The 24,962-nt window shown below is 35.7% G+C and overlaps 1 protein-coding gene across 1 annotated transcript in view; it reads right to left on the bottom strand.

The window, feature by feature from the left end:
- The window catches only part of LOC100745626 (small conductance calcium-activated potassium channel protein-like), a gene marked incomplete at its 5' end in the record, with an annotated part of 64,896 nt that extends 39,936 nt beyond the window's left edge, over nt 1-24,960 (bottom strand). The window contains one exon of the mRNA XM_033321801.1: nt 24,843-24,960. Within this exon, the coding sequence (XP_033177692.1) occupies nt 24,843-24,960 (118 nt within the window). The remainder of the gene's footprint in view (nt 1-24,842) is intronic.
- Nucleotides 24,961-24,962: the final 2 nt, after the last annotated feature.

The raw sequence follows: 24,962 nt of genomic DNA, 5'->3' as shown, positions 1-24,962 counted from the left end.
GATAAATAATAAAAGTTTGTGTCGAACAAATTTTATTGAATGTCAGTTTTCGCTTGTGAACAGGTTCGCTAATATCGTTAGGAAACTAGAGAACCTGGTCGGACCAATAAATTCGCCTGGTGGCAATGGGGCCAAAAGCTGTTATCGCGATCACTCTGGTCATCGATCGAAATCGTTCACGACATCGGCCGAACGGTCAGTTGTCTTTAAGAGGTGCTAACCCTCAATTGGATCATCGACATCGCGCATCCACGGCAAATCGCTTTGGCCCCGTTCGCCTCTGTGAATCAACTGTAACGAAACTAAAATGGATTAACGGCTATATCTATATATTCTGTTTTATCATATACATAGTTCTCCTATAATGTCTCTAGTAATAATCAATCATAATTTCTTCCTCAATAAGCAAAGAAATATCCAGTTATAGAGAGCTAAAGATAAATATTTTTATTATATTAAGCAGTGCACTCCCGTTAAAAACTCTTCGCATTTATTTTTAATAAAGTTTCAATTTTTAACGTAGACTAAGAACTTTAAATACAAAGACAGACTTTAATAAAATTGTTAACACATCAACTAGCTTCTTTATCGCATACAGTGTTAAACTTTTTTTAACTTCACTTTCTTTAACTTTTTAACTAACCCTTAGCTATTTTTTACTTTGTACATAGTTTCCGCTATTATTTTGCTATTCGCTTGTATTTCGCTTTTATATAATATTAATATCTACTGTAAGATTTTCGAGCGGAAGTGCACCTGTTCATTAGAGCCATTCATGAACGAGTAGAAGCGTTCAAGAACCTAAAGTATCACCGACTGATCGGAAATCGAGTCACCAACTTCTGAGAATCGCGTTTCGGCGACTGATGCGCATGATCAGCATTCTCCTGTTAACAGTCCAATTTATCAGAGAGTCGGTTCATCGAATTGCCATTCGAGGGACGATTGTTGTCGATGTTCCAGGTGTTCCTCATAGAAATCCACCTTAAAGTAAATTTACTCATTCATCCACGAACGAGAAACTACGATGTCATGTTGCACGAAAACGAATAGAACCACGATTTTTGGACGGCGACCAAACGTTCGCTTTTCCGCTCGTTTCATTTGTCGATAACGCCGAGAAACGTAATCCGGAGCGTGCAGAAATCTGTCACGATGCACTTTTCTGTAGTGGATTGCCGCGAAGGCAGATTATCGATTGATCCGGTGAGACGAACCCTTTGTCGTTTGATAATTTGTTTTGCCACATTATATTCTTGCCGAAGAGGAAATTATTTTTCGCCAATTGAAACGGTTTTGGTTTGGTCATTGTTTGTTAAAAGTATAAGAAATTATTGCCAAAAAGAAAATTATTTTTCGCTGACCGAGGTGATTTTGATTTAGTCAATGTTTGTAAAAGATGTGAGGTCTCTCTATAAGTATTTAGTGTATGAGATTTGTGTTATCAGCACATTGGAAAAGGAAAAGAGTTAAATCTTTTGGCTATCGTAAAAACAGGATTTGTATTATTTGGTCGTTATAAGAGAAAAGAGGCTAAGTCTTTTATAAGGAATTAAGCCTTCCAAGAAAATTTGCTGAGCGAACGGAGAAATAGAAAGAATATTCGATCTATCTATTCTAAGAAACAGTTATAAGATATCGAAAGGTAGGAATAATATTTAAAAAGTATAAAAATTAGTTACTTAATTCAATTTAGAAACTTCCTTGAAAGTTCATTTTTCTTCATTATTTGCCATTTAGTTAGTTTCTCGAACGAAAATAATATCTACGCTTATATTAAACCAGAATTCGATTTACTTCGATCGCGAACTTAATTACGTATGAAATGTGAAGTGATGCCTGACATGGTCCGTGCAAACCACCAAATACAGTCTCTAATTTCTATCAAAGCCTTGATAAACGACTAATTTTGCGCGAAACACACACTAATCTAAATCTCTCAGATACAACGAGTAGCATCGATAAAATCATATCGCGATACCGGTCGCGAGGCATCGAATTTATTCGAAAAAAATCAGCCAATACTTAATCGGACTGCGATCATACTGACACGGCATCCCTCGTGTAAATCAATCTTAAATTTCATTCGTTCAACCGATAATAGGATTTGAATCCCCCTACGATTTCATCCCTCTCGAGTCGTTTCATCAACGCCACGTACATTCTATTTTCTGTCCACGATGAAACTGCATGTGGATTCTACACAAATGTATAAAATCTCGTACTATTCTATTTTTTTCTAGTTAATGCAGAAATAAAAATACAGATATATGAAAATCTTTTACAATACGATTCAACAGCACAAAGGGTCTCTCGTCTCCCGATGCTACCAACTGCTGTCTCTTGCATGGATCTTACGTAATATATACTTACACTCACACGTTCTGTTTTTCCGTATTTTACAACCACTTGTATTCAATTCAGACAACCTACGCAACGTTCTCACATAAGACATACAGACGTGTGAAAACGGCGCTATGTACATACCGCCTTGATCACCTAAAACCTTAGCTCAGACAATTTATTCTTCTCTCGTACTCCAGTATATTCTTTGTTATACATTTTACATTCGACAATCAGTATTTCGCTATAAACACTCGCAACAAATTACCATACGTAGAAGAAAAAAGTAGATGTCTGAAAGATGGTAAGGTAAGACACACTTCTTAAAAAATGATAAAATGGTAGATGGTAAATTTTAACTAAACCGTGTAGTATTTTTTGTCTAATAATCGCAGACAGTTTCTGACAACAATATTATGTTATTTTACACGAATCTAAAAAGTCTGATTAACCAACGATTTTCCTAGCAACCTATAGCGGCTACAAAATGTATTGAAATACTATCGCATTTATTATAGTAGTTACATATTAATTAATTATGTCTAAGTATTACATTATACGTAGTAGTTTCATACGATTACAGAAATTCGACACTATGCAAATGAAATGAGTCTGATAAGAAAAACGGTTTATTGAAAAATAAGGATATGTGACGATACTTTCTCTAGCCACTGTAAATGGATTATTAAATTTCATACGAGACCAGCATGTACCTCGATACTTATGAAAATGACTATGCCTCGCTAAGGCACTCTGTAGAGCTGCAAACCACTTTAAACTAGCAAATATACACAACAATATCAGTATGTCACTCGACCCTACGTGGAAATTAACTGCAACGCTGGCAAAACGTTAGGATAAAACGCCTAGTGGACACGAGGCCTGCATCCGGGAGCCTCGAGCAGCAATTTAGAGTGATTTTAATACCGGGATCGCCCGCAGCGGAACGTTTATGCTCTGCACATTCACGAGCCCGCACTTCACGCTGCTTGCTCGTCTACCATTCGAGAGCACGCGTTGCACGCTGCTTTCCTCTTTCGATGTTTATCCGCTTGGCGTACTATACTATACTATTATATAGGTACATACTTTGCTTCTTACCGCGTGTACAACTACGCGATACTAATTTACCATGGATTTTAGATTATAGGAATCTGTGGATCGAGATTAGTTATGGTTTCAACTGGACGTATTGTTTGCAGCGGACGCAGATTCAGCCGTTATTAGGTTTGTTAAACGATCGCGAGACGAAAGGCTATTATTAGTTCCGGAATATTAGCTCTCGGACGATTGCTCGACAAACTAAAGGAAATTATTGATTGCTTTCCCCTTGCTCGGCTTTGATTAACGTTCGTTAATGAATTTTAAACGAAGAGTTGACATTTTTATAAAATAAGGGGATACATTCTTTCCTGATCTATTCACGACGTATGGAGAATTCGGACGAAGTTTAAGCTCATACGTGATTACGATTGTCTTACGAAATTATTATTTACTAATTACTGAGTAAGAAATTTAGTTAAGTAATGAGCGAATTGTTTCTGAAGAGTTTCACATCAAATAGATATAGGCGAATAGGTACGAAACTTGTTACAGTTCTGCAAGAGAATTCATTAATACTGTAACTTGTAAATCTATTAGTGACTTACTGCAACTTGCAACTTTATTAATGACTTGTAAAATTTCAATACTCTAAAATCCCACGACTATCACAGAATAACGCGAATGGTTCCTTCATTCAGTGATTCATTTAATCTTATAGAATTGGAGAAATATTATTTCTGTTATTCTAAGATGATCTTATCGACTAATTTATGACGAACACATATGTAGATATTCTCTAATTAATTTTTTCTATCTCGTTTTCGAAGGATCGATATGCAGATAAGTGATGAGTCAAATTTAATGAATAGCAGTAATTACGCATAATTGCTCCACGCTTTGTTTATTCCATTATGTACTCTTGACAAACGTGGAATTTCGCTTTATTAATAGTCCGCTCCAATAATGAAATACTCTAACATAATAATCACGTAATTATAGGTAACATATTGCCAACCAACACGGACGGGACGCATTAATAGATTCAATCGTGCACGCGATTACGGTCAATTTTCATGTCGAAAGCAAAGATTAAAGAATTCAAACATAGAATGTTACGTTATATCGTAAAAATGTTTTGCTTTACCGTAGTCACGACGCAAAGCAAAGAAATCGCGAGAAGAAATTCGCCTTGTACCAAGGCGAACGAAGTATTTTCTATCTTGAATCCCTCCACTCTGCTCTTTTTTTCTTTTTTCCATCGAGCTGTCGATATTTGCAAGCGATGGAGAAAATAAAAAAAACGCGAGCTTCAACAAAGAGCGCGACGGTCTATGTAATTTCTCGCAATATTCCAAGCCTCGATCGATCTCTCTCTTTCTCTTTCTCTCTCTCTCTCTCTCTCTCTCTCTGCATTGACCCGATATAGCCTATGATTCATGGATTTTGCTAATTGAACCGTGTATACTGGTTGCTTATCATTATACTCGTTCTAATAGAGCCGATCGTTTCGTCCAAATAGTCTCACTGCGAAATCGCGATTATGATGGATATTGGACTTTCTATGGAAATCTTGATTGTAATTATCATGGAAAAACATTTGCTAAATAAGTACAGGTTCTATATATCGTTTGTAATATTTATCCAATTTTGGAAATTTGGACCTTTAGCCGCGATCCTATGCTCAAGTTTTTCTAAAATCACGAGAAATCGTTTCCTCTGCTAAAACGAGAGCAAAATCGAGATATAAAAATCCGAATACCGTGACGGAATAAAAATGAGGAACGAGTTCCAATTTCAGGATGTTTGTAAGTTATTACAAACCGGAAAGTAGATTTATTACATCAGAATTTAAGACGAATCCGTAAACTTAAAAAAACTTTCGACTACCCGGGAACAACGTAATATTCCTTGTATTTGCTATGAAAATCTGACGGCGTGTATTTAATATCGGGCGAAATATTTTGCAAAGTTTTATTCGATCCACGAGCGAAATGATACGCAAATATTGGACTAATTCGATATCCGGAAATTCACGGTGCACCCGTCGATATTTACATGATGGATATTTCGTGGCGATTTAATTCGGAAATCTCAGCCACCCAAACGAAATGCATAACATCGAAGTCGAAATTTAATAAAAATTAGAGAAGCCAGAGTTGAGGCACTGTTCAGAAGGGTTTCGGTCGAAATGAAGTTGAACCGTTTCCACGTAATTACCTGCTTGTTAACATAGCCTGTGGCATATTCTTAATGAACTGCTGAGCAGTCACGCGGCATCATTGTAATTCGCTCTAGAAACGTTGTTACTCGCTTTCAACGCTTTAAATTAGCGGACTTTTTACTCTTCTGATGGAAAATTTAATTTCGATGCAATTAAAAAAAAAAAAAAAAAAAAATAATAATCCTGTGCTGAAATGATTTTAACATGAAATTCAAGGTTAGAGGTCGTTGAATTTAAAACTTGACTTCTTTTTACCATCGATATATTGGAGTTTTTAATTCTAGCGTTTCATTAGTAATTACATCTCTTAAATCTTCGTTTGCCTCTCTATGATAATATCCCAGATCTCATAAAATTTATGATAAAAGTTCTTAAGATCACTAAGATAAATTTGAGTAAATAAAATTTTACAGTCACGGATAATTGGAACGAAAGATAATATATTTGATAGTTTGCTATAAATACTCTGCATTGATTTTAACGACTCTACGACTGTCTTCTAAATAGGGAAATTATTAAAATATCTAAGATATTATTAAAATGATCTCTGTATCACTTCATACACCCCAATCTTCCTATACATATTCACAAATATTCTTCGCCGCTCACAATAAACATTTTACCTAAAATTAACCCAAAATTAAAGTTAAACACCCAATATGTTTCTAAATCCACAACAGCCTTCAAAGACCCAAAACAATTATTCCAGCAAATCGCCGACTCATTTATCAACATCCAACCCCGGCGTTTCGTCATTAAACACGGGTGCTGCTATTGTTCCAGCAAACTACCACCATTATCCCAATCAAACAAACTGACTACACTGTTCGTTTTATAGTTTACTCCGTTTAGTAGAGCGAAACCAAATAATCGGTTGGCTAATATGTCGCATCGCGGATTCAGGCGACTAACAGAGTGACGCTTCATCGACAGGTTCTCATTCGAACGCGGTCAATTTTCTCTTCTACCGAAATCTGCCTGTGTTTTAGCCCGGAAACTTTCCTAATTTCGACACAGTTTACTGCGTTAGGCGGTCTGTTTACAGCAAACCCGTCGAGAGAGCGCGAACCCGGACGTTTACACGCTCCTTTGGCATCCTAAATTTTAGATTAAAGTCTCGAGCATGCTTAACACTTTGCGCCTCGAGAAAAGTTCCATGGAAACACGCGTAGCCTCGTATCGATTTCGGGCATGGCCATTGTACGATGCGATACCATCGACGAAATCGAATTCTAGTGGCGGTTGTGATTCGGCGGAGGGAACGTTGATAGCGAAATCCGCCACGTTTTACGGTGACTCTAACGCGAAATGTGAAACCGTATCTCGAAGTCAGCCCGATTTTCCGAGGTCGGATTGCGGCGGAAATCTCGTGGTTTTCAGTATTTTAATGGATCTTGATGTATTGGTTATTGCTTTTTTTTTATTATGGCTGTATCGTTTCTTGTTCGTATCGGTTATGATCAATTGTGTTTTTCACTGATAAGTTCCCTCAGATCGAGGAAAGATATAAAATGATTGAAAAGTATAAAACGTTCTATAAACGTTTTTCTGAAACTGAGAAAGTGGAAGGAAGAATAATAAATAAATGAGAATTAGGGAAAAGCAGCACTGATTAAATCGAACGAACTTCGAAGAATGATGTATATTCCTTATTTGTTCTTGAGTCCAATGGATTCGACCGAATGTTACAGTAAGCTTGTTTATTTCGAGCTAGCGCTATTTGCAGAGTGAGTTATTGGAATTCCATCTAGTCGTGTAATTTATATGATTCGTGATTTTTATGGTCCTTGCGTAGAATTTATGCGTAAGCTGCATATGTACAGGGAAACGTATAGAGCAATCGTAAACGAAAGATTTCCAAAGGAGAAAAGGCAAGTTACAACCAGATTGGTTCGATCATGCGATCATATATCAAAACTGAATAAACTCTCTGAAAAAGCTGTCCTGTCTTTGCCAATATTACTGAAACTAAATTTTTGTTATAGGAAATAACTATTACAGAGCCTGAAGTATTTAGATAAAATATCCGTATTCATTAAATTCGCGAAAAGAACTAAAGAAAAAGCGAAGAAATAAACACAGTAGCTATATTATACATATAGGTACATGTAGTGACTTATAGAACACTATCTGAATGCTTGTTATTTTATACATCTTATACAAAACATTTTGAAATTAAATCTACATCGAAATTGGCATATTATCACAATAGATATTCACACTTTAAGCTTAAAATTTCAAACGTAAGTTTTTCCACTTTTGAGTGTTTAATAGAGCTATTATTAGTGGAACGAAATAATACTATAAACTCACATCCAGAAAGGGTGAATTACAATTAGTTCACATTTACTTTCAATGTTACGATTATTCAAATATACGAAAAAGCTTTATTTTAAGGTTTTCAGTTATATTGCTGTTCTTCATAGTTGAGTACTACAGGAAAGTCACAGAATTTTCAGGTCACGAACGGGTTCTCCACCTTCATCCGGAACATCCGATAGGTAACATAAGTCGCAGCAATTTGCAATTCACGGGAAATAGATTGGCCAAGCGCGATAACGGATTGCACGTATCATGAAAGTTATAAATAAAAGCATTTAATAGGCTGCAGGCTGCAAGCCTTAAGATTCACAACGTTTCTATGGTGACGACATGATCCGTTCGTGCGCATGTCGGTTTCGTCCGTGAGCCAAAGGAGAAACCGTGTAGTTCGGTTACGCCCTTGGAAAATTAACGTGAATACGCTTATGCCTGGACATACCGGACCGGTCTGCAAGCGTCCTCGAATCTCGATTGTTTGCCACGACGCTGCATCGTTCGCCTCGAGTCTCTTCCTCTCTATAATTAATCGATCCTTCCTCGTTAATTTAAGGGTTCATCAGAAGCGACTGCCTTGACAAACAACGGCGCGATAATTAATTCGATCGGTCTGCCTGCTTTTCATTCAACTGCATAACAATATGGATTATTCGCTGAGATTACGAAATAATTCGTAAATCATTCGACCAAGCTACGAAACAATCGAACCTCTTGAAAGCTCCACCTTTAATATATTTCTCAATCTTATTAATCAATTACACGGTGAGCGTGCGATTTCTAAGAAAATTAATGACTCTTCTATAAAACTTGTCGTAAAAAGCTAGAACGAATAGTCATAAATCTCGAGATAAGTTTTAGGAAGAATTTTTGTAACACTACTTTTCCATATTTTCCAATTTACGGAGCTAAGTGGATCATTTATTTTGTTGGAGTTACGGCATCAATTTCCGATGGATTGTTTAAGAAACAATTTTCTCTCTGGCTCAGAAATTTGTTGGATGGAAAGTGTGTTTCCTTGAAGATATTTTTTAATGGAAGTTTACACGAGACGTCTCACTTTTTAATCTGTCCGCACAATTACTTCGAACCGTGTTACATCGAAATAGTCGTTAATTTGAATAAATTTTTCGCTGGTTACACTTTCGGGCCAATAACTGAATCAGAAATTACATACTGATTTATAATATAATTCAGCTGAATATAATATAAAAGAGGAGCGAAATATTGCAGAGAGAAGCTACGCGAACACGAGTAGAACCAGACGATGTGTAACCAGACAAGCTTTTTTTAATCGATGCAACAGAAACCATATATCCTTTTAAAATTCACCTATACTTCTCTCTTTAGAAAAGCTGCTTCGTTAAATCCTTTATTAATATATTATTTCTATCAATAAACCTCAAAATCCTGCGTTATAATACACATAAAAATGAAACACAAATACGAATAAAACATGCAAAAACGTCTAATAAAATAAAATAAAACCCTCTATAAAATATATGAAACAATGACGTTGCTTCTATCTCAGTACCGTTTTAATATTCCATTGCTCTTGAATTTTTTTCAAGAAACGACGATCTCGAATGTTGCAGTACACCCGCCAAGCGAGCAATCGACCGTGATAAAATCCACCATTTACGAGCACCTTTCTGGCTGTACATTTCACCGTATCAAACTTCCACAATAATTATTACATCGTGCTTCACGATATCGAGTGAACATTTCGGAAAATGCGGTAGAAAATGGTTCGCGCGTCACCGATTTTTGACATTTCGACGAGATTATTTCTCGCAACTCGCACGATGCAAGAACGTTGGTATGGATGATAGCTAGGGGAAAATAAGCCTGCGAAGGGTTACACGTTCGCAGTCTCTTTTCGAGTCGTGGCAAACGAATGGGATGAAATATGATCGGGAGGGAAACGCTGCGAATAGTTTTACACCGGAAACGTAATACCTCGCCAGGAAGGGCAGAGGCCGCTGAATTTCGAGATTTTGTCGATCGATGATTTATACTCGCTACACGATTCGCGAAATAACATGAAATGGACACGCTGCTATTGTTTAATATCGACCACATATCAGTTGTATCCTATGACGTCGTTTTATAGGGATATGATAATATTTTAATAGTATTTTGTCCTATAATATTAATCTATTAAAGAGATAATATCAGGATATTTGATATATTGCGGATATTTATGCAAATTCATATTTTCACAGGTATAATTAAAAAGGTGCAATTTAAGTATAAATTTGTTTCAGCAAATTGTTATGTGGTATAGAGATTACTATATATTTTTCACATCTGCATCTTCAAACTTTTCATGAACGCATAAGAATCTGCAGTCCAATGATAAACAATATTTCTTGAAATTTTGAAAGGGATGAAAAAAATGTACATTTAGTGAATACAATAAAGACAACTTCTAAATCTTGGAACTGTTTCCCTATACGAGATAGAAAATGTGACTTATCGTGTTCGCCCCATGTAGCAATGTTATTACACAACCTGAATACACGAAATAACGAGCAGGAATTCGAAACAGCGTTAGAGTAGCTTCTCTTTGATCCAGCAAATATTCACAGGGTCTGCGATAGAGATGTAATTGAGGCTCGTATGCAGCAGCCATGAAATTAATTATCGGAAACATGTGTATACATCCTGAAAGACAAATGAAACGGCTCGCTAGTTGTTTGTTGTAAGGAAATACCTCGTGACGGGGATGATATTGTGGCGTGATAAGACGTGGGAGGGTACATCCAATGCGAGAGGCTTCGTTATATTTAAATAATTTCCCACGGGACATCGATTCGAATCAAATGCGACATATCATATTTTATCTTCCCCTACCTAGTTCAATTTCTCTAACATGTCAATTCTCTTTGGCAAAGATAAGAGGTTTTGTATACAAATTTTACGATATAATACGAATGATGATTAATGATAATTTCGATCGATCTGTCAATACCACCGTATACATTTTTGAATAGTTCTCAAGTATGTAGAATACAAATTGCGGTAAATAAACGATCATGAAGTAATTCAAAATTCAAAGGGTTTAAGCAAAACGTTCCAGGGTGATTTTATGTGACAGGGAAGAGTATGTATATAAATTATTTATTGCGTGTTTTTGTGTTAAAGCAGAAGAATTAATTCATTATGGAAGGAATGCAATGGTTCGATATTTGTTCAAAGTTACGATATATGGAACAATTCCGGAAACATCAAAGGGTGGAAGAGAAAGAGTATACTTCAAAGGATATATATGCAAAACAAAAACACGCAGAAGGAAAAAAGAGCGAAGCCCAGTTGCTCGTTTGCTTTCTTTGACGTCGTAGAAAGAGTGAACGTAGGCTGCGAGATTACCAGGCGAAACGTACGAAGAATTTCCAGATAGGAATTTCGTTTGCTAGGAAATAAGGAATGCTACGCAAAAAAAAATTGAGAAACAAATGAAATTGAATTCCATTTGGTTAATTTCTTGTCCACTTGCAATTTTTATAACAGCGAGCTGCGATGGTATATTCCTTTGATGGTTTTTAAATACCAATTCCTTTAGAAATTTTATTATACAAAATGTACAACGACCTATGTGTGCTGGGGAATTTCTTTTGTTTTTAGTAGAAATTCAAGAAATTTTTTAATGTCTCATCCATCCATTAAAGACCAGCAAGCAGTGAAATAACGTGCAAAAATTGTACGAACTCGTTTAATTTCAAAATGAATTCTCGTAATCAACGTTATGGAACAAGTAGGACGATTATTCTTCTCAGCAAACGAGGAAAGGTTACAGATGGTTAAATCAACCAGTGGTCTAATGACGGTGCATTTCGAGCGAATATCGTAGCATGAGCTGTATCGTTGATGCTGCAGCCAACCTAGAGTTTCAGCTGAAATTTATTACCGTAGAAAGTTTTATCAGCTGCTAGACTTAATCCTCTAAAATGAGTGGCACTCCGGAAAACATGTCAAACCCGCGAGCGCGATAAGGAAGCGCTTCCGGCCGATTCCCTCGAAGATCGCTTTAACGCTTCACAGTTTACCCGAAAGGAAGACATAGGCGATTTGTGAGAAGGTTGTACCGCGATTTGTGGAAACTCATGAAAACTTAGTATCGTGATAGGATGACACGTCGAAGGATAGATTCTGAACCTTTTTTGCTTCGTAGAATTTGATTTGGGAAACTTTTTACGTTAAAAAGCATTAAGTTCAGAAAGACTTAGCTTTACTAATTTAAGATAGAGAGAATTTTATTCCACCGATTTAGAAGTTTTGTCTAAAAAAAAGTTCAGTTTTAGGAATTAAGAGTTTAACACGATTTTTTAATAATTAACAAATATAACATTAGCAGATAGGATTTGGGTTAGGGATAGGGAAATTATTTTATATTTTCAAAATTTATATCGAAAGACAATATAAAAGAATATCGATTATATTAAATAAAATTCTTACATTCTTGTTTATAAATCACTACCGATTCTTACTAGGAAAATACTATTCGCGAAATGATCGATGGAAATCGTATTTTAAATTACGAGTGGTTTGACTCAGAACTGTATGGGAAGCGAAACGAAGCTCGGTGCTTTCTGAATTCCTCAAATGACAATATACTTTCACCACGGGAGCCTATCTAGTCCTCGTGCCGCTATTTTTCCTCCTTCTCGTGCCATACCAAACGGGGCAGACTCCACGTCCAAAATCGTAAATTGTCGATAGCCCTGCAAACCCTTCCAGACTGCCGCGTTTTGAATTGCAAAACAGAACTCCAAGTAATCGCAAACGAACACAAAAGCGTCGAACCGTTTTGCAAAGCTCGCTTCGAAATCGTGCTTTAAGCCAAGGGGTGATAACACATTTGACAGAAGGGGATTTGAACTCAAACAACCAGCTTTTTTCGTTCTCCTGCCCTTTTCCGTTTCCCTTATAGATTAAACATAACTTAGATCTTTTACAGTGTTTTACACGCGTGTTTAATTCGAATTTCATCGAACATAAGAGGCATATAAATTTAACCAATTTATGAAAGCAACACATCGACAATCATATAAATTGTTTTCGAATGAAACGAGCATTTTTGATAAAAATATTAAAATGCATTTTACATTTCACGTTCTTACGTAAACAGATTCAGGAGAACTCTAATTTAAAAACGGTTTTGGTAGGGAAAAGTTTCGCCAAATCTGGAATGTGTTTCACTTGAACTAATCTTTATAATCTATATTTGTTTTTAAGTAAAGCCAGCACTTTTGACGAGAATAGTTTATATTTTATATTTGACACTACAAAGAAGATAACATTTTAAAGTATTTCGCAATCGTTCGTGGGATGATTAGAAGTTTAAGCACAGCTTCAAACCCAATAAATACTTCTTTGTTCATGCTTTCTGAGTTGTCTTCCAACGAGGTGCAAACAGGCAGAGCGAACAAAAGGGACCACTAGTTAGAAGGATTAAAAGCAAATTAATCTTCTTGTCGGAATATCAAGTTCCATCGAAGTTTCTTGTTATCGCGCGGAATGAACTGAGAACCTCGTTCCATCGAAATTTTCTACTCCCTTCGTAAGCGTTACGCGGTCGTTTTTGCGCCGTGAAATTCGGGAACACCTTCGTTTCTATGTTTATTCATTACCCTCATTAATAAACGTTAACGATCTTCGTGCAGTTCGGCGAACCTCGAGCAAGTCGTTTCACACGAACAAAAACGACCGGTTGTAATTCTGAAGTTTTGTTTTCTCTCGTCTGGAAGAGCGATCGTGAGGATAAGAAATAGACGAGCCGAGTAGTTGATACGACTTTCAGCCCCTTCTTTCGTTCTTTAAAAAGCGCCAGGGATCCTAAACTTTTATGAATATTACAAATACAACGAATAAAATTTCTTTCAATTTAGATAATTCTGATTTCGTTAAAACTATCCTATCGCGGGTAGGACACACCAAGGAAAATGAAATTCAACTCGATTCAACTCGAAACTTGATGATTAGTTGTTCGGTATTGTCGTTGATGGAAGAATTAATGTTTAAATTAACTCAATATCCAATCAAAATTTTTAAATTGCGATCCGAGATTATTTCATCAAACAACGAAATTGCTTTCTTAGATACAGAATGCCGAAAATCAATCTTAAAAAAGCTTGTCTTTTTTAATTAGTGGTTTACAGTTATATCGATCACTGTAATAGATTACCAACGATTCAGTTGAAATAGTAAGCTCAGTTTTACAATCCCTGGAAAAGAGGGGTCTGTTTTACAACTTTGTGACAGTTTCACATTTTCTTCCCTCGCGTACCTCTTAAATTGGAGATTTCGTAAAACACAGAATGTACTAATGACGGTTCTGTTTGCAAACTCTTCGTTACTGATTTCTGGAGATCTTCGAGTCACAAGACTGAAATATTCGCGAAATAAAGTTTGTTATATTCCTCGTACAGAAATTTCTTTTTTTTTTTGAGCAAAAGATACATTAATGTAGAAAATATTGTTTTTTAATTGTTGTCTTCTCTTGTCGAGTGGTGAAAATGTTCTCTGTTTCAGTATGCAACGTGTCTAAATTTTCTTTTCTTTAAAAAGCATAGTGCAGAAAATATGATAAGTCGAATTGTTTATTTTTTTTAAATTTTTAAAATTTAGGGTACGGACAATTATATTTAAACAAAACTATCTTTCTATTGGTATTGGATACGATTCGTAACAAAGGAAACCAGCAACCTTCTTATTCCGTTCTTGCGTCAGATATCTCGGTTTCCGCGACCGATACAGGCTCTCAGGATGCCACGAGTCCTTTTCTCGGCGACAATCTGCTCTACAGGGTTTGCATGTTATGCGAGGATTAGGATCGCTATATTTCGTGGTATTGGTGGCAGTGGCGAGATACAAATGGTGTCGAAAAAAAATTCGAGTGCTTTTACCCTGGCTTTCTGATAGGGATTAGAGAACAAACCCGGTGCACCGTGTCGACTTATCATCGACTTTTTGCGATTTTATCTAGCGAAAATTCTTTGTACATTGAATAGTTGAAATGTTTAATTATCAGCAGTAAGAAAACGAAGAGTAAACTCTCAATCAAAAACATGAACTTTGTAAAGCTTTTAAATGAATTTTCTTCAGAAGATATTGCAATGTTAAAATTACATACACTTGGAAATCCAACGATTTTCGATAAATATTTTATAAGAAATTTAAAAGTGCAGAAATGTTTAGATTGCACATAATATGCAAAAATATTAAAATATTAAGTTTAATACGATATTAAGCGAAGAAGACGAATTTGCAGATTGGAGGATGGTAGAACAATAAAAGATCGGCATAAAAAATTTCACGGATCTAATGGTGAGCATCAGCCATAAAAATAACTGACCTGAAAACTTTGGGTTTGATGGATTCGTTCTCTTTATCAGGTTCACACTTTATTCAGCTTTTTAGAGCTTATTTAACGAGCGGAAGTATAAGATGCGACAATTTTTCCGAGATCCCTTATATTCATAGAGTGTGATAAAGATATCACGAAGAAGACATAGATATCAATAAACGAGAAACATTCTTTTTCATTTAAAAATAGATCTTAATGTTGAATAATTGTTAATAGAAATCTAAAGATGCAAAACTGGGATACGAACCTATTTCCATCATAATCCTTTTCATCAACTACGTATATACGTATACTATGTATAAGCAGTAAGGTACACAATTAGTGTTTATAATGACCCAGCCAGGATGCGGCACACCTACGTCCATGACGCTGCATTCACATGGTATATGCATAGCGACGTACGCTCAGTTCCCATGTCCATATATGGTGGAACATACCATATTGCCTGTAACTTTAGAACAGTAACATCGATTTCGTAAATCACAAAGAGCCGTATCGTACGAGTTATGGAAAACTAACAGCTCTAATCGTTGAAATTAACACACTTGTTCGTGCAGAAGGCGATTACAAGGGTCCGCGTGAATAATTCCTTGGTCAAGTTTTAGTATTAGCATATTATGGCTGTTTGCTCGCGCGCTTAACATAGTGAGAGATTCAACAGGATCGGCTCAGAATTCAGGATCAAAGCTAATGCATTCTGTTACTTCGCGGGTCACGCTTTGCGATTTTGATTGGATTTTATGGAAACATGCCGCGACACAGGAAACGGAACACGTCTTTGAAACTGTTACAGACACTATCCGCTGAATAAAGATTTGTATGTCCTTTAATTGACTGGACCACCTTGTATACGGTATTGCGGCAAGAATTTCATAGGCCGCATTATTAAGATATAAATAAAAATTTTACGAAATTAAATAAAATATTTTATTGCATTTTATAAATATATAATATATGTACATAATTTTAGTAGATTTTATTAAATTCCAATAACACATGGTTTCACACGAATAAATCTTAGGGCAATGTGTCTTCAGTTCTTTTTGATACAAACATTAATTTATGAAATAAATTGTTTAATTAAAGCTACATTTGTTAAATACACAATGAAAGGTTTTAAAACTAGTTTTCTTTGTAATTACGTCATCGTTCGGTAAACCAGATGACAAAGTAAATGGTAAAATTCTGGAACACACAAACCACACCAAAAATGTCAACGATTTTATCGGATTCGTTTTCACCATTTTCGAGAAAGCACCAAGAAAAAAGATGGAACCGTATGAAGTTACAGATAGGGAGGAAGATTACGATCGGACGTGCGGGACAAACAAGCAACGGAGCGAGTTTTATCGCAGGGACAAATGACGCGAGGGTGAATTGTTGTCTTGTTGTCGTAAAGGTTGCAACGGCCCCTTATAAAAAAATCGGTAAGACACGATAGAAATTAATAGAAAAACGTGGAGCGAGCCAGCGAGTGCGGTCTTGGCGCCAGAGGGGATATTTCAAGGGGGATGCACGCCAACGAACATGAACTAGATACTTAAATTTACCTCCACCCCGTTGGTCATTGGCGACTGGCCAATGATACGTGCTGCATGTGGCTGCCACCAATCTACCGCGGTTATCTCCGGTATCTCATATAATAATATGTGTTACGGTAACTTTCCGCTCTGGAACTGAATTTCCTGCAACTACGCGGACATACCGTAGACAGATGGCGGGCAAGGAATTTCACGATGATTTCGAGAATATTGGAATATTTTAGTTTAAATATATTATATTTTAAGTTTGTTGGGAACTTTTTAGCATAATATTTGAAAATTGTTGCCTGAGTGTTCATGAGTTGAACGACAAATGAAACATTTATACAGGTTCGTTTCAATCTCTTGTTTTATAATATCCCATAACTTCAGACGGCATGGAATCTATGCCACGGATTATGCTTTCTATGTCACTGATTATGGTTACAGAAACAAATTATACTTTTATACAAAAATTCAATGTGGATAATAAAATTTCTACGAATCAACGAAGTGCTCGGATACTTACACACAATAATGTAAATATGTTATGCGTTAAACATTCTTTTTTAAAGGAAGAACATCGAAGAGCTCTATAATTTCGGAAATTCCATTGATTCGACCGATATTCGATCCACTTTAACGTACCATGTACTCCAATATAATCGTACATCCTTGTATAGTTTTCGATATGCACAAACTGCGTTAATAGCATTTCCTATCGGTATAATATTCCCAGCAGCGAGTTGCACTCCGTTCCATCGTTAGATATGCACACCTACGCCTCGCGGATTCATAATACCCGGTACATAAAGCACTATGCTGTTCGACGGACCGTATAAACAACCGGCGAGGATTTATCGTTGACGAATATTGACTCCGCTTCATTTCGTTCTAGTCGGTTTGTCAAGAAATAGGACGCCGTCTCTAAGCAGCTCGTGATAGGAAAACCAAACATTCCGACGCAACTGCGTTTACACAGGCGTTCTCATAATTCGATACTCGACTCTACAACGTGACTTATTGGATTCGAATCTTCCGGATTCGCTCATTCTTTTCACTGGAATAGTTGGTATCCGTGACGAGAATAGAAGCGAGTTTAAACACTTGGTGTTGTAAAAATATCAGATATCGTAGCCTTTATAAGACGAATTGTAAAAGTTGTGGTATAAAAGTTAATATCTTTAATTAGAAAATTTTGATTACGAATAACAATTATAAATGACGACCAAAAAAATTCTGATCATTTATATTGGTCATTGGTAACCAAAATTAAATTTTCGTCGTCGATGATTACTCGTAGACACGAAGATTTTAATCATTCATAATCGTTATTCATAATCAGATCAATTAAAAGTTAATACTTTCTAATTGTTTCAGTTTTTGAGTATTTTCTTTGAGATTTATTGATAACTGGATTCCATTTGGATAAAAATTATTTTCTTTCTCGATGACTTTTTTTCCAAAAAATGTTAAAAATAATTATTATTTTGGATTTCTGAATAAGATAATATACGGCACGAATAACCATTTGAATTAGATTATATTAATAGATAGATATATTAATTAGATTTTTTATTTTTATACTGATTCTTTATATTTTTACCAACAAAATTAAGGAAATGGAATTTAAATAGATTCCATGTACCAAATATCATAATAAATACTCTATTTTAGATATTTTGTACATATTTTCGTATTATACCTGTAGCGTACAATTTTGCACTAAAAATTTCTCAATACGTAAGTTAACATATAACAAGTGTTAAATATACTAAAGATGTCTACAAGTGTTCAAATAATTCTCTGAGCCTGTATTTAAATTTTTCATAAATAGATAAACAACCACAGTTTACTGATCTCACTTTGGATAAAATGCAAATGAAAGCAATCTTTACATCTTTCAGTGTGAATAACTTATCCATGATGTACAAACCGTAAAAATGTAAATTCGTCCTAACGTAGGGATTTCAGGAGAGTTTAAACAGTATGAAACATTAATCTTCAGGTTTCATGAAACGTGTAAGCCATTTGACTTTGTTAATTAGTGAGCATTTTGTTCCATGTTTGTCACACGTGAACTGCTCGCGAGAAACACACGAGAGACTCACTTTTGTTGGATTATTCTGCAGCAACTAGCTAACTACTTTCGCCCTTTCGGAGCGTTCTTCGCATTTGTCTTATTCTTTTTCTTACTGTCCTTATGTTTTTTCGTTAATGATAGTCGACAAATGCAAAGGAGTTGATGCAAAAAGAGTTAATGTTGCGCGCACAGCGAGTTGAAAGAGATGGGACTTGTGTTGATTTGACGCGTTTCAGTTTGCGAAGGTATAATTACGTAGAATTAGGAAGTTTTTGCAAGCTTAGAATTAATTTTTTTATGTTGATTAATTTTTTCAGAGATATTTCAGGATATCTCTTAATTCTTTAAAAAATAATATAGAAGAATATATAGACGAAACCACTAACGACCAACTTTAATAAATTTCATTGGCCCATAGCCTCGTCTTTATCGACTGTATGTTGTCTAGTTTTACTGAATTGCGTTGTCTAATGCAGTATGGTATTCCTCTAGTTGGAGACAGACGAGGCTAAAATAAAATAATCTATTCGATCTTGTAAGACTTCTTTTAGAACGACTCAACTGCTTCGTAATAACGTTAGTCACCTGTCATAATTATGACAGTCTTAAACGAATTAAGGGCCAGAATCTACTAGTTTAAAGAATGTCGATATAATGGGAAGAAGTGGGTTTCCAAGTGAAACTTTAGGTTCTCTACGTAAAATTTTCTGACGAATACGTAACTTATACGTCTACTCTATAAATGCCAATTATTAAATCCATCCAATATCTTTGAAATTTTTAAAATTTAAAAACTTATAGAATGATAAATTTTCTAGTATTCTTAGAAATGGAAGCAATTTCCCGTGAAATCAATACCTTCTTTAACACGAATCGAGTACGAGTGCGATTGGTACGTTTAATGGCTCGATGTATTCCTTGGGAAACCATGAATTCCACTTGGATGAAGGAGAGGTATTATCGCAACATTTGAATATCGATATTTTCGATTAGCGTAGTAAGTATCGGTTTATCGAGCTCTTCATAGTATAGGAAACATTTGTATCGAATTCCAGAATTTGATCATATAAATCTGTACCTTTGAACCAATATCAGATTCCATGGAAACTATTATACGATACGAGCAACTCTCCATTCGATCCGTTTTTAAAGTCATTAGCCATTAATTGCCAATTACTAGAAATTATCAGTAACATTATCCGTATTATTAAATATCTTTGTCTGTAATAGATCTGATAATAAATCAGATCTTTCTCTCAGTAATTTTACAACTCGCGAAAATCAAATTTTCCACGCGATTTCAACGCAATACCACGGTACAAGAGAAATATGTAATGCAATTCCTCGTCTGCTTTTCAAGGGCTAGATATTCATTTCCGGGTTCTGCCACGTGCTCGCCATTTATTTTTTGTGACAGTGCTCAGCCGCGAGAAACTTGTAGAAGACAATCAACCAATCACGATTCCAACGTTCGAATAAGGAAAAAACCGTAATCAGAGCAGAACATCGGCGAGCAACGACGCATGATCGAATTTCCGGAACGTTAAACCCATGGGATCTTCTCGAAAAAAGGTGATGTATAGCGATTTATTTGTCTTCTCGTGAATTGCCATTTACTAACTGGAATTCATTGGTTAAAATTCAAATGTATTTATGGCGTTAACTTCTAGTAACGATGGTTTTTTATGATAGTATAGATATTTCAATGTTTGAAAATAATACGGATTTCTTTACAATTTCATCTTACTCGCGGTTCTCCTAAGTGAAACATCTTCTTACATCACTTTTTCTTATCTTTCTCGTGCCAACAATGACACTTCCATATTTTCGTTCCACGTTAAGAAATTATATCTTAGCAATGACAGTTTAAAAGAATATCGAACTAGTAAAACTTGCTGCTAATTTCATTATTTATTTGAAATTAATATTACAAACATCTGTAATAATTGTCTTTACTCCGATACATTTTTTAATAGAAATTATTATAAAGTAAAAGAAATTTTAATCTAACGTCTTTCTAAATTTTTAGATTTTATGAAACACGCAGTAATATGATGTGCATATATAGTCACACGAATCCATCGTATCTAGAAGAGCAATGCATAAAAAATGAGACACTCAATGTTCGTGCCGGATGTTCGATTTTCGAAATTTCCTCTTCGAGGGATTTCCAGTGATCCGCGGTATTTGCAAGTCGATGCACGTATCTGCTACTGTAAATTTTCGAACTCTTCCAAGCGTTACGCACGTTTCCAGACGAATCTGATAATCGAGGGCGAACAAGCGTAAATATCTCTGTGAGTTTCTTGAAAGGCGAAACGCATATACAGGGTGTGTTATCGGTGTACTAAAAGTAAATGCTGACATACCTTACGTTCTTTACATTGAATGTAGCCATCTTAGGTCTACCGACTTCGTTTACTCGAAATCAATTTTATCGCGTAGATCGATCTGAATTATTAATACACCTTTCAGATAATATTTGTTCACTAAACTATTGAATACTATTTCACTGTCGGTTACTAAATTCTCATTCAATCGGACGTAACGTAACGTAACGTAACGTGACGTGAAAATTTATGAGATTTTATGAATACAGCAAAATAATAAAATTATAACAATACAATTTTACATGGAAACAATGTTGCACGATCAAAATTTATAAATTTCTATATGGCAGAAATATAAATTCTGAATGTACAAATTTATCATTTTTTATATATGTGAAATATCATTTCGTAATAGAAATTAAAAATTTCTCAGATTCTTCTACTATGTGTAAAACAAAGAATTAATTTTCATTTTTCTTTATCCAATTCCTGCGACCAATTCAAAATTACTATACTCTAAACGTTTCTTCTATAATATCAGAGGCTTCTACCAGCAATCCGCTTCATAGTTTATAGAACACCGTATATAAGGGATTCCGGTCGACCAGAGCTCCCCTAAAATGTATGGTTTGGCCCAGAATCCCGCCAGCATATTCGAGGCCAGAAAGAAAGGGAGCAATCGAATGCACCCTCCTGGCCTTCTTTCTCAAGCTAGCTGAGACACACATAGACACACACACACAGAGCAGAATATTTCCTTCCTACTTGTAGTCAAGCTTCCCACTCCATTACCAATATTGTTAATCTATTCGTTGCTTCTTGGCGCCAGTTCAGAGAGATTGCCACGGTCAACAGCGTAATTCAGTCGTCAACCGTGTTCCTTTGCTCACGCTAGATTTAACCACTCCGACGGCCGATGATTAGCGAGAGGATGGAGTAGGTGGTTGGAAAAACAGCGACATCGTTGACGTTTCCGTTGAACCGGCTGAAAGATTCGAGCGATCGAAAGAATTCGGAAAATAAACAACACAATAACTCATGCCAAATTGGATTGACTCGCGCTATCCTATTTATTCAGTTGTTGTGAACAGCTGATTTATTGCGTTTCAGGTATATCTCATTTTTGCATATACAGACGAAATAAAGGATTATTTGGAAGATTGTAATGTTTGGGATGGGAAAAGGAGTCTACGATAGTTGTATGAATTTTTTTATTGATCGTTGGGAAAATATATCATACGGATTTTTTAAGAATAAAAAATTGATTTCTAATAATGAAATTGCAATTTCAATGGGCTATATCGTAAGATCCTAAGATATTGCAAGTTTCTAAAGGTTGAGATTTATTTTTACTTGAGAAAATTCATGGCAAAATTTATAAACAATCTATGAAATTATGATTTTAATAGGATATTTCTACGTAATTAATTGGTTTGTTAAGGAAAATTGTTCGATGCGTTTAGATACGATACAAGAAACAATCGAGGAAATATTTTTACGATTAATGTGAAGTAGAATAAGAAATAAAGCAACATGAATGGAATATTCTCTGGGATTCTCTGCAACTGTCTATCGACGCTCACTCGTAACATTTAATTAACATATCAGATTGTTATTTAATTGCGGGAACGGTGACTTAAACGGCTTTGGCAACACTTTCAAAGTGGCAGACATTCAGTTTATCGAATCGCCGCGCCCGTTGATGGGCAAAATGCAGGTTAATTGAACGAGACGCGAGCAACTTTGAATTAGCGGGAAAATGACGAGCTTCGAATCGAACCATTTAAAAGAGACCATTAAAAGAAAAAGCTACATCGTTGCCAAGGAAAGCAATGTCGGTGACATAAAATGAACGAATCACTCGCTTTCATTTCTAGGAATATTCAATCAGCTATTCTTTCTATAGAATTATAATACGAAATTTAATTGGAGGAGATTTCCTACTTAAAAAAAGATGAAATTAATTCTTAGCACAAAAAGAAGTTTCTTAATTTACGTTTTTAATGGAGTAACATCTTCAGAGTTAGCGATTTGGCACTTAAAACGGGTACTTATGTTGTTCCGCTAGGAAAACACGTGATCATCGCATTTCTAGAAACTAGAAACGTTACTGGTAGACACGTTTAATACATCCCTTGGGACATAAGCTACTCAGAGGTAAGATTAAAATTCATCGTCACGCGCATTTAACAATCGTGTAATGAGAAAACATAAAAGTTTTCTCAGCTTATCTCTCGTCATTTACTAAATGTTTTTCCTACACTAGATGTTTTTCGTATGCTAAAGCATTATAGCAGCAAAATATAAAAATTGCACGAAGGTCACTTCAAAAATGTGACGTTATAAGATTGCTTCAATGTCAATACAGTGCTTTATACGTTGATATGTTCTTCGTACGATAGTAGGATAAAGAAAAATATCAAGGATTAAAGAATACGCAGATAAGAAGAAGCGAATAAAAATAAGTGTGAAATATGCAGATACAAAATGTGAATATCAATGTGATACAACAAACAATTGAACAGTGTATGACGCGACGAAATAAGCATGTTCGCAACAAAGAATTACGCATTTGGGTCGTATACCGGAAAATTAAAGAATGAAGATAGTAGTCGCGTCAAAATATAGCCATTGAGTCGTAAGCGCGTCTTATTATACGCTAAATGGCCGTAGTCGTTAATTCCATAACGAGAGCGTGACTTTGAAAAGTTCCGAGCGGATTTACATAAGGAACGCGTCAGCTTTGAACGCTCAGCTAACGAGAGAAACTGATCGCGAAGTTGGCCGGCTGAATCGATTAAGAAGTTGGCAAGAAAACCCATACCTGAGCTCGTCTTCTTGCACTCGCGAAAATCTGGAGTATAGAAATGGAAACGGTCTGTTCGTAGCAGACTCTGTTTTTTATAGTAGGATTATAGCAAGCATTCGAGAAAATTGAACGCTTTTAAAGTTTCCCTGGTGCTGATAAAGTACAGGCTCTTATGCAAATGATCATAGTTCGATTAAGAATATCGTTGCATCTAATTTTCGTTTCTTCTATAAGGTTAATTGAGATTACATTTTTTTAAACGAAGTTAGGTTGCAAAATAACTTCTAGGGAACACGTACTCGTCGATCGATGATTCGATGCTTGATGAAACTATGTCTTTATGAAACAATTTCCACCCAGAAGCCTCAATTTCCATACGAACTACTTAATACTTATTAAAATTCGCTAAAAAATCAGATGTCGTTTATCAGTTTTGATAACCGTAGTGCATTTAATCTTCGATGAAATTTGGAAGGAGCTCAGGCATCGTTTATCAATATCGATAATTTCACACCATTCAAACAGCATTACATAATTAAAACTCGCAAGAAAATCAAGCACCATCCATCAACTTTGTTAATCGTAAACCATTCAATCTTCGTTAAAATTCACAAGAAAATTAGGCATCATCTGTCTATTTCGATAACCGTAAACCATTTAATCATCGTTAAAACTTACAACATAATTAAACATCATCTACCACAATGCGATACAGCTGGCCAAACGTTAACGACCTTTCATCCTGCACCAAACCCAACAGGAAGAGCCCCAATAACTAAAGCAAACGAAGAATGATCATCGACTCACCTTGGTGTAGACTCCGGCGCTGGACAGTTCATTCTCGATGACCATCACGATAATGCCGAACATGCCCATGACGAGCGCGTAGTCGCTGATGCGTTTCCGCTTCTCGAACAGGGCCTTCCT

This window comes from Bombus impatiens, unplaced genomic scaffold, assembly GCF_000188095.3.
Source record: "Bombus impatiens unplaced genomic scaffold, BIMP_2.2 scf_0498, whole genome shotgun sequence".
NCBI classification, from domain to species: domain Eukaryota; kingdom Metazoa; phylum Arthropoda; class Insecta; order Hymenoptera; family Apidae; genus Bombus; species Bombus impatiens.
This window is presented reverse-complemented; position numbering and strand designations above follow the sequence as displayed.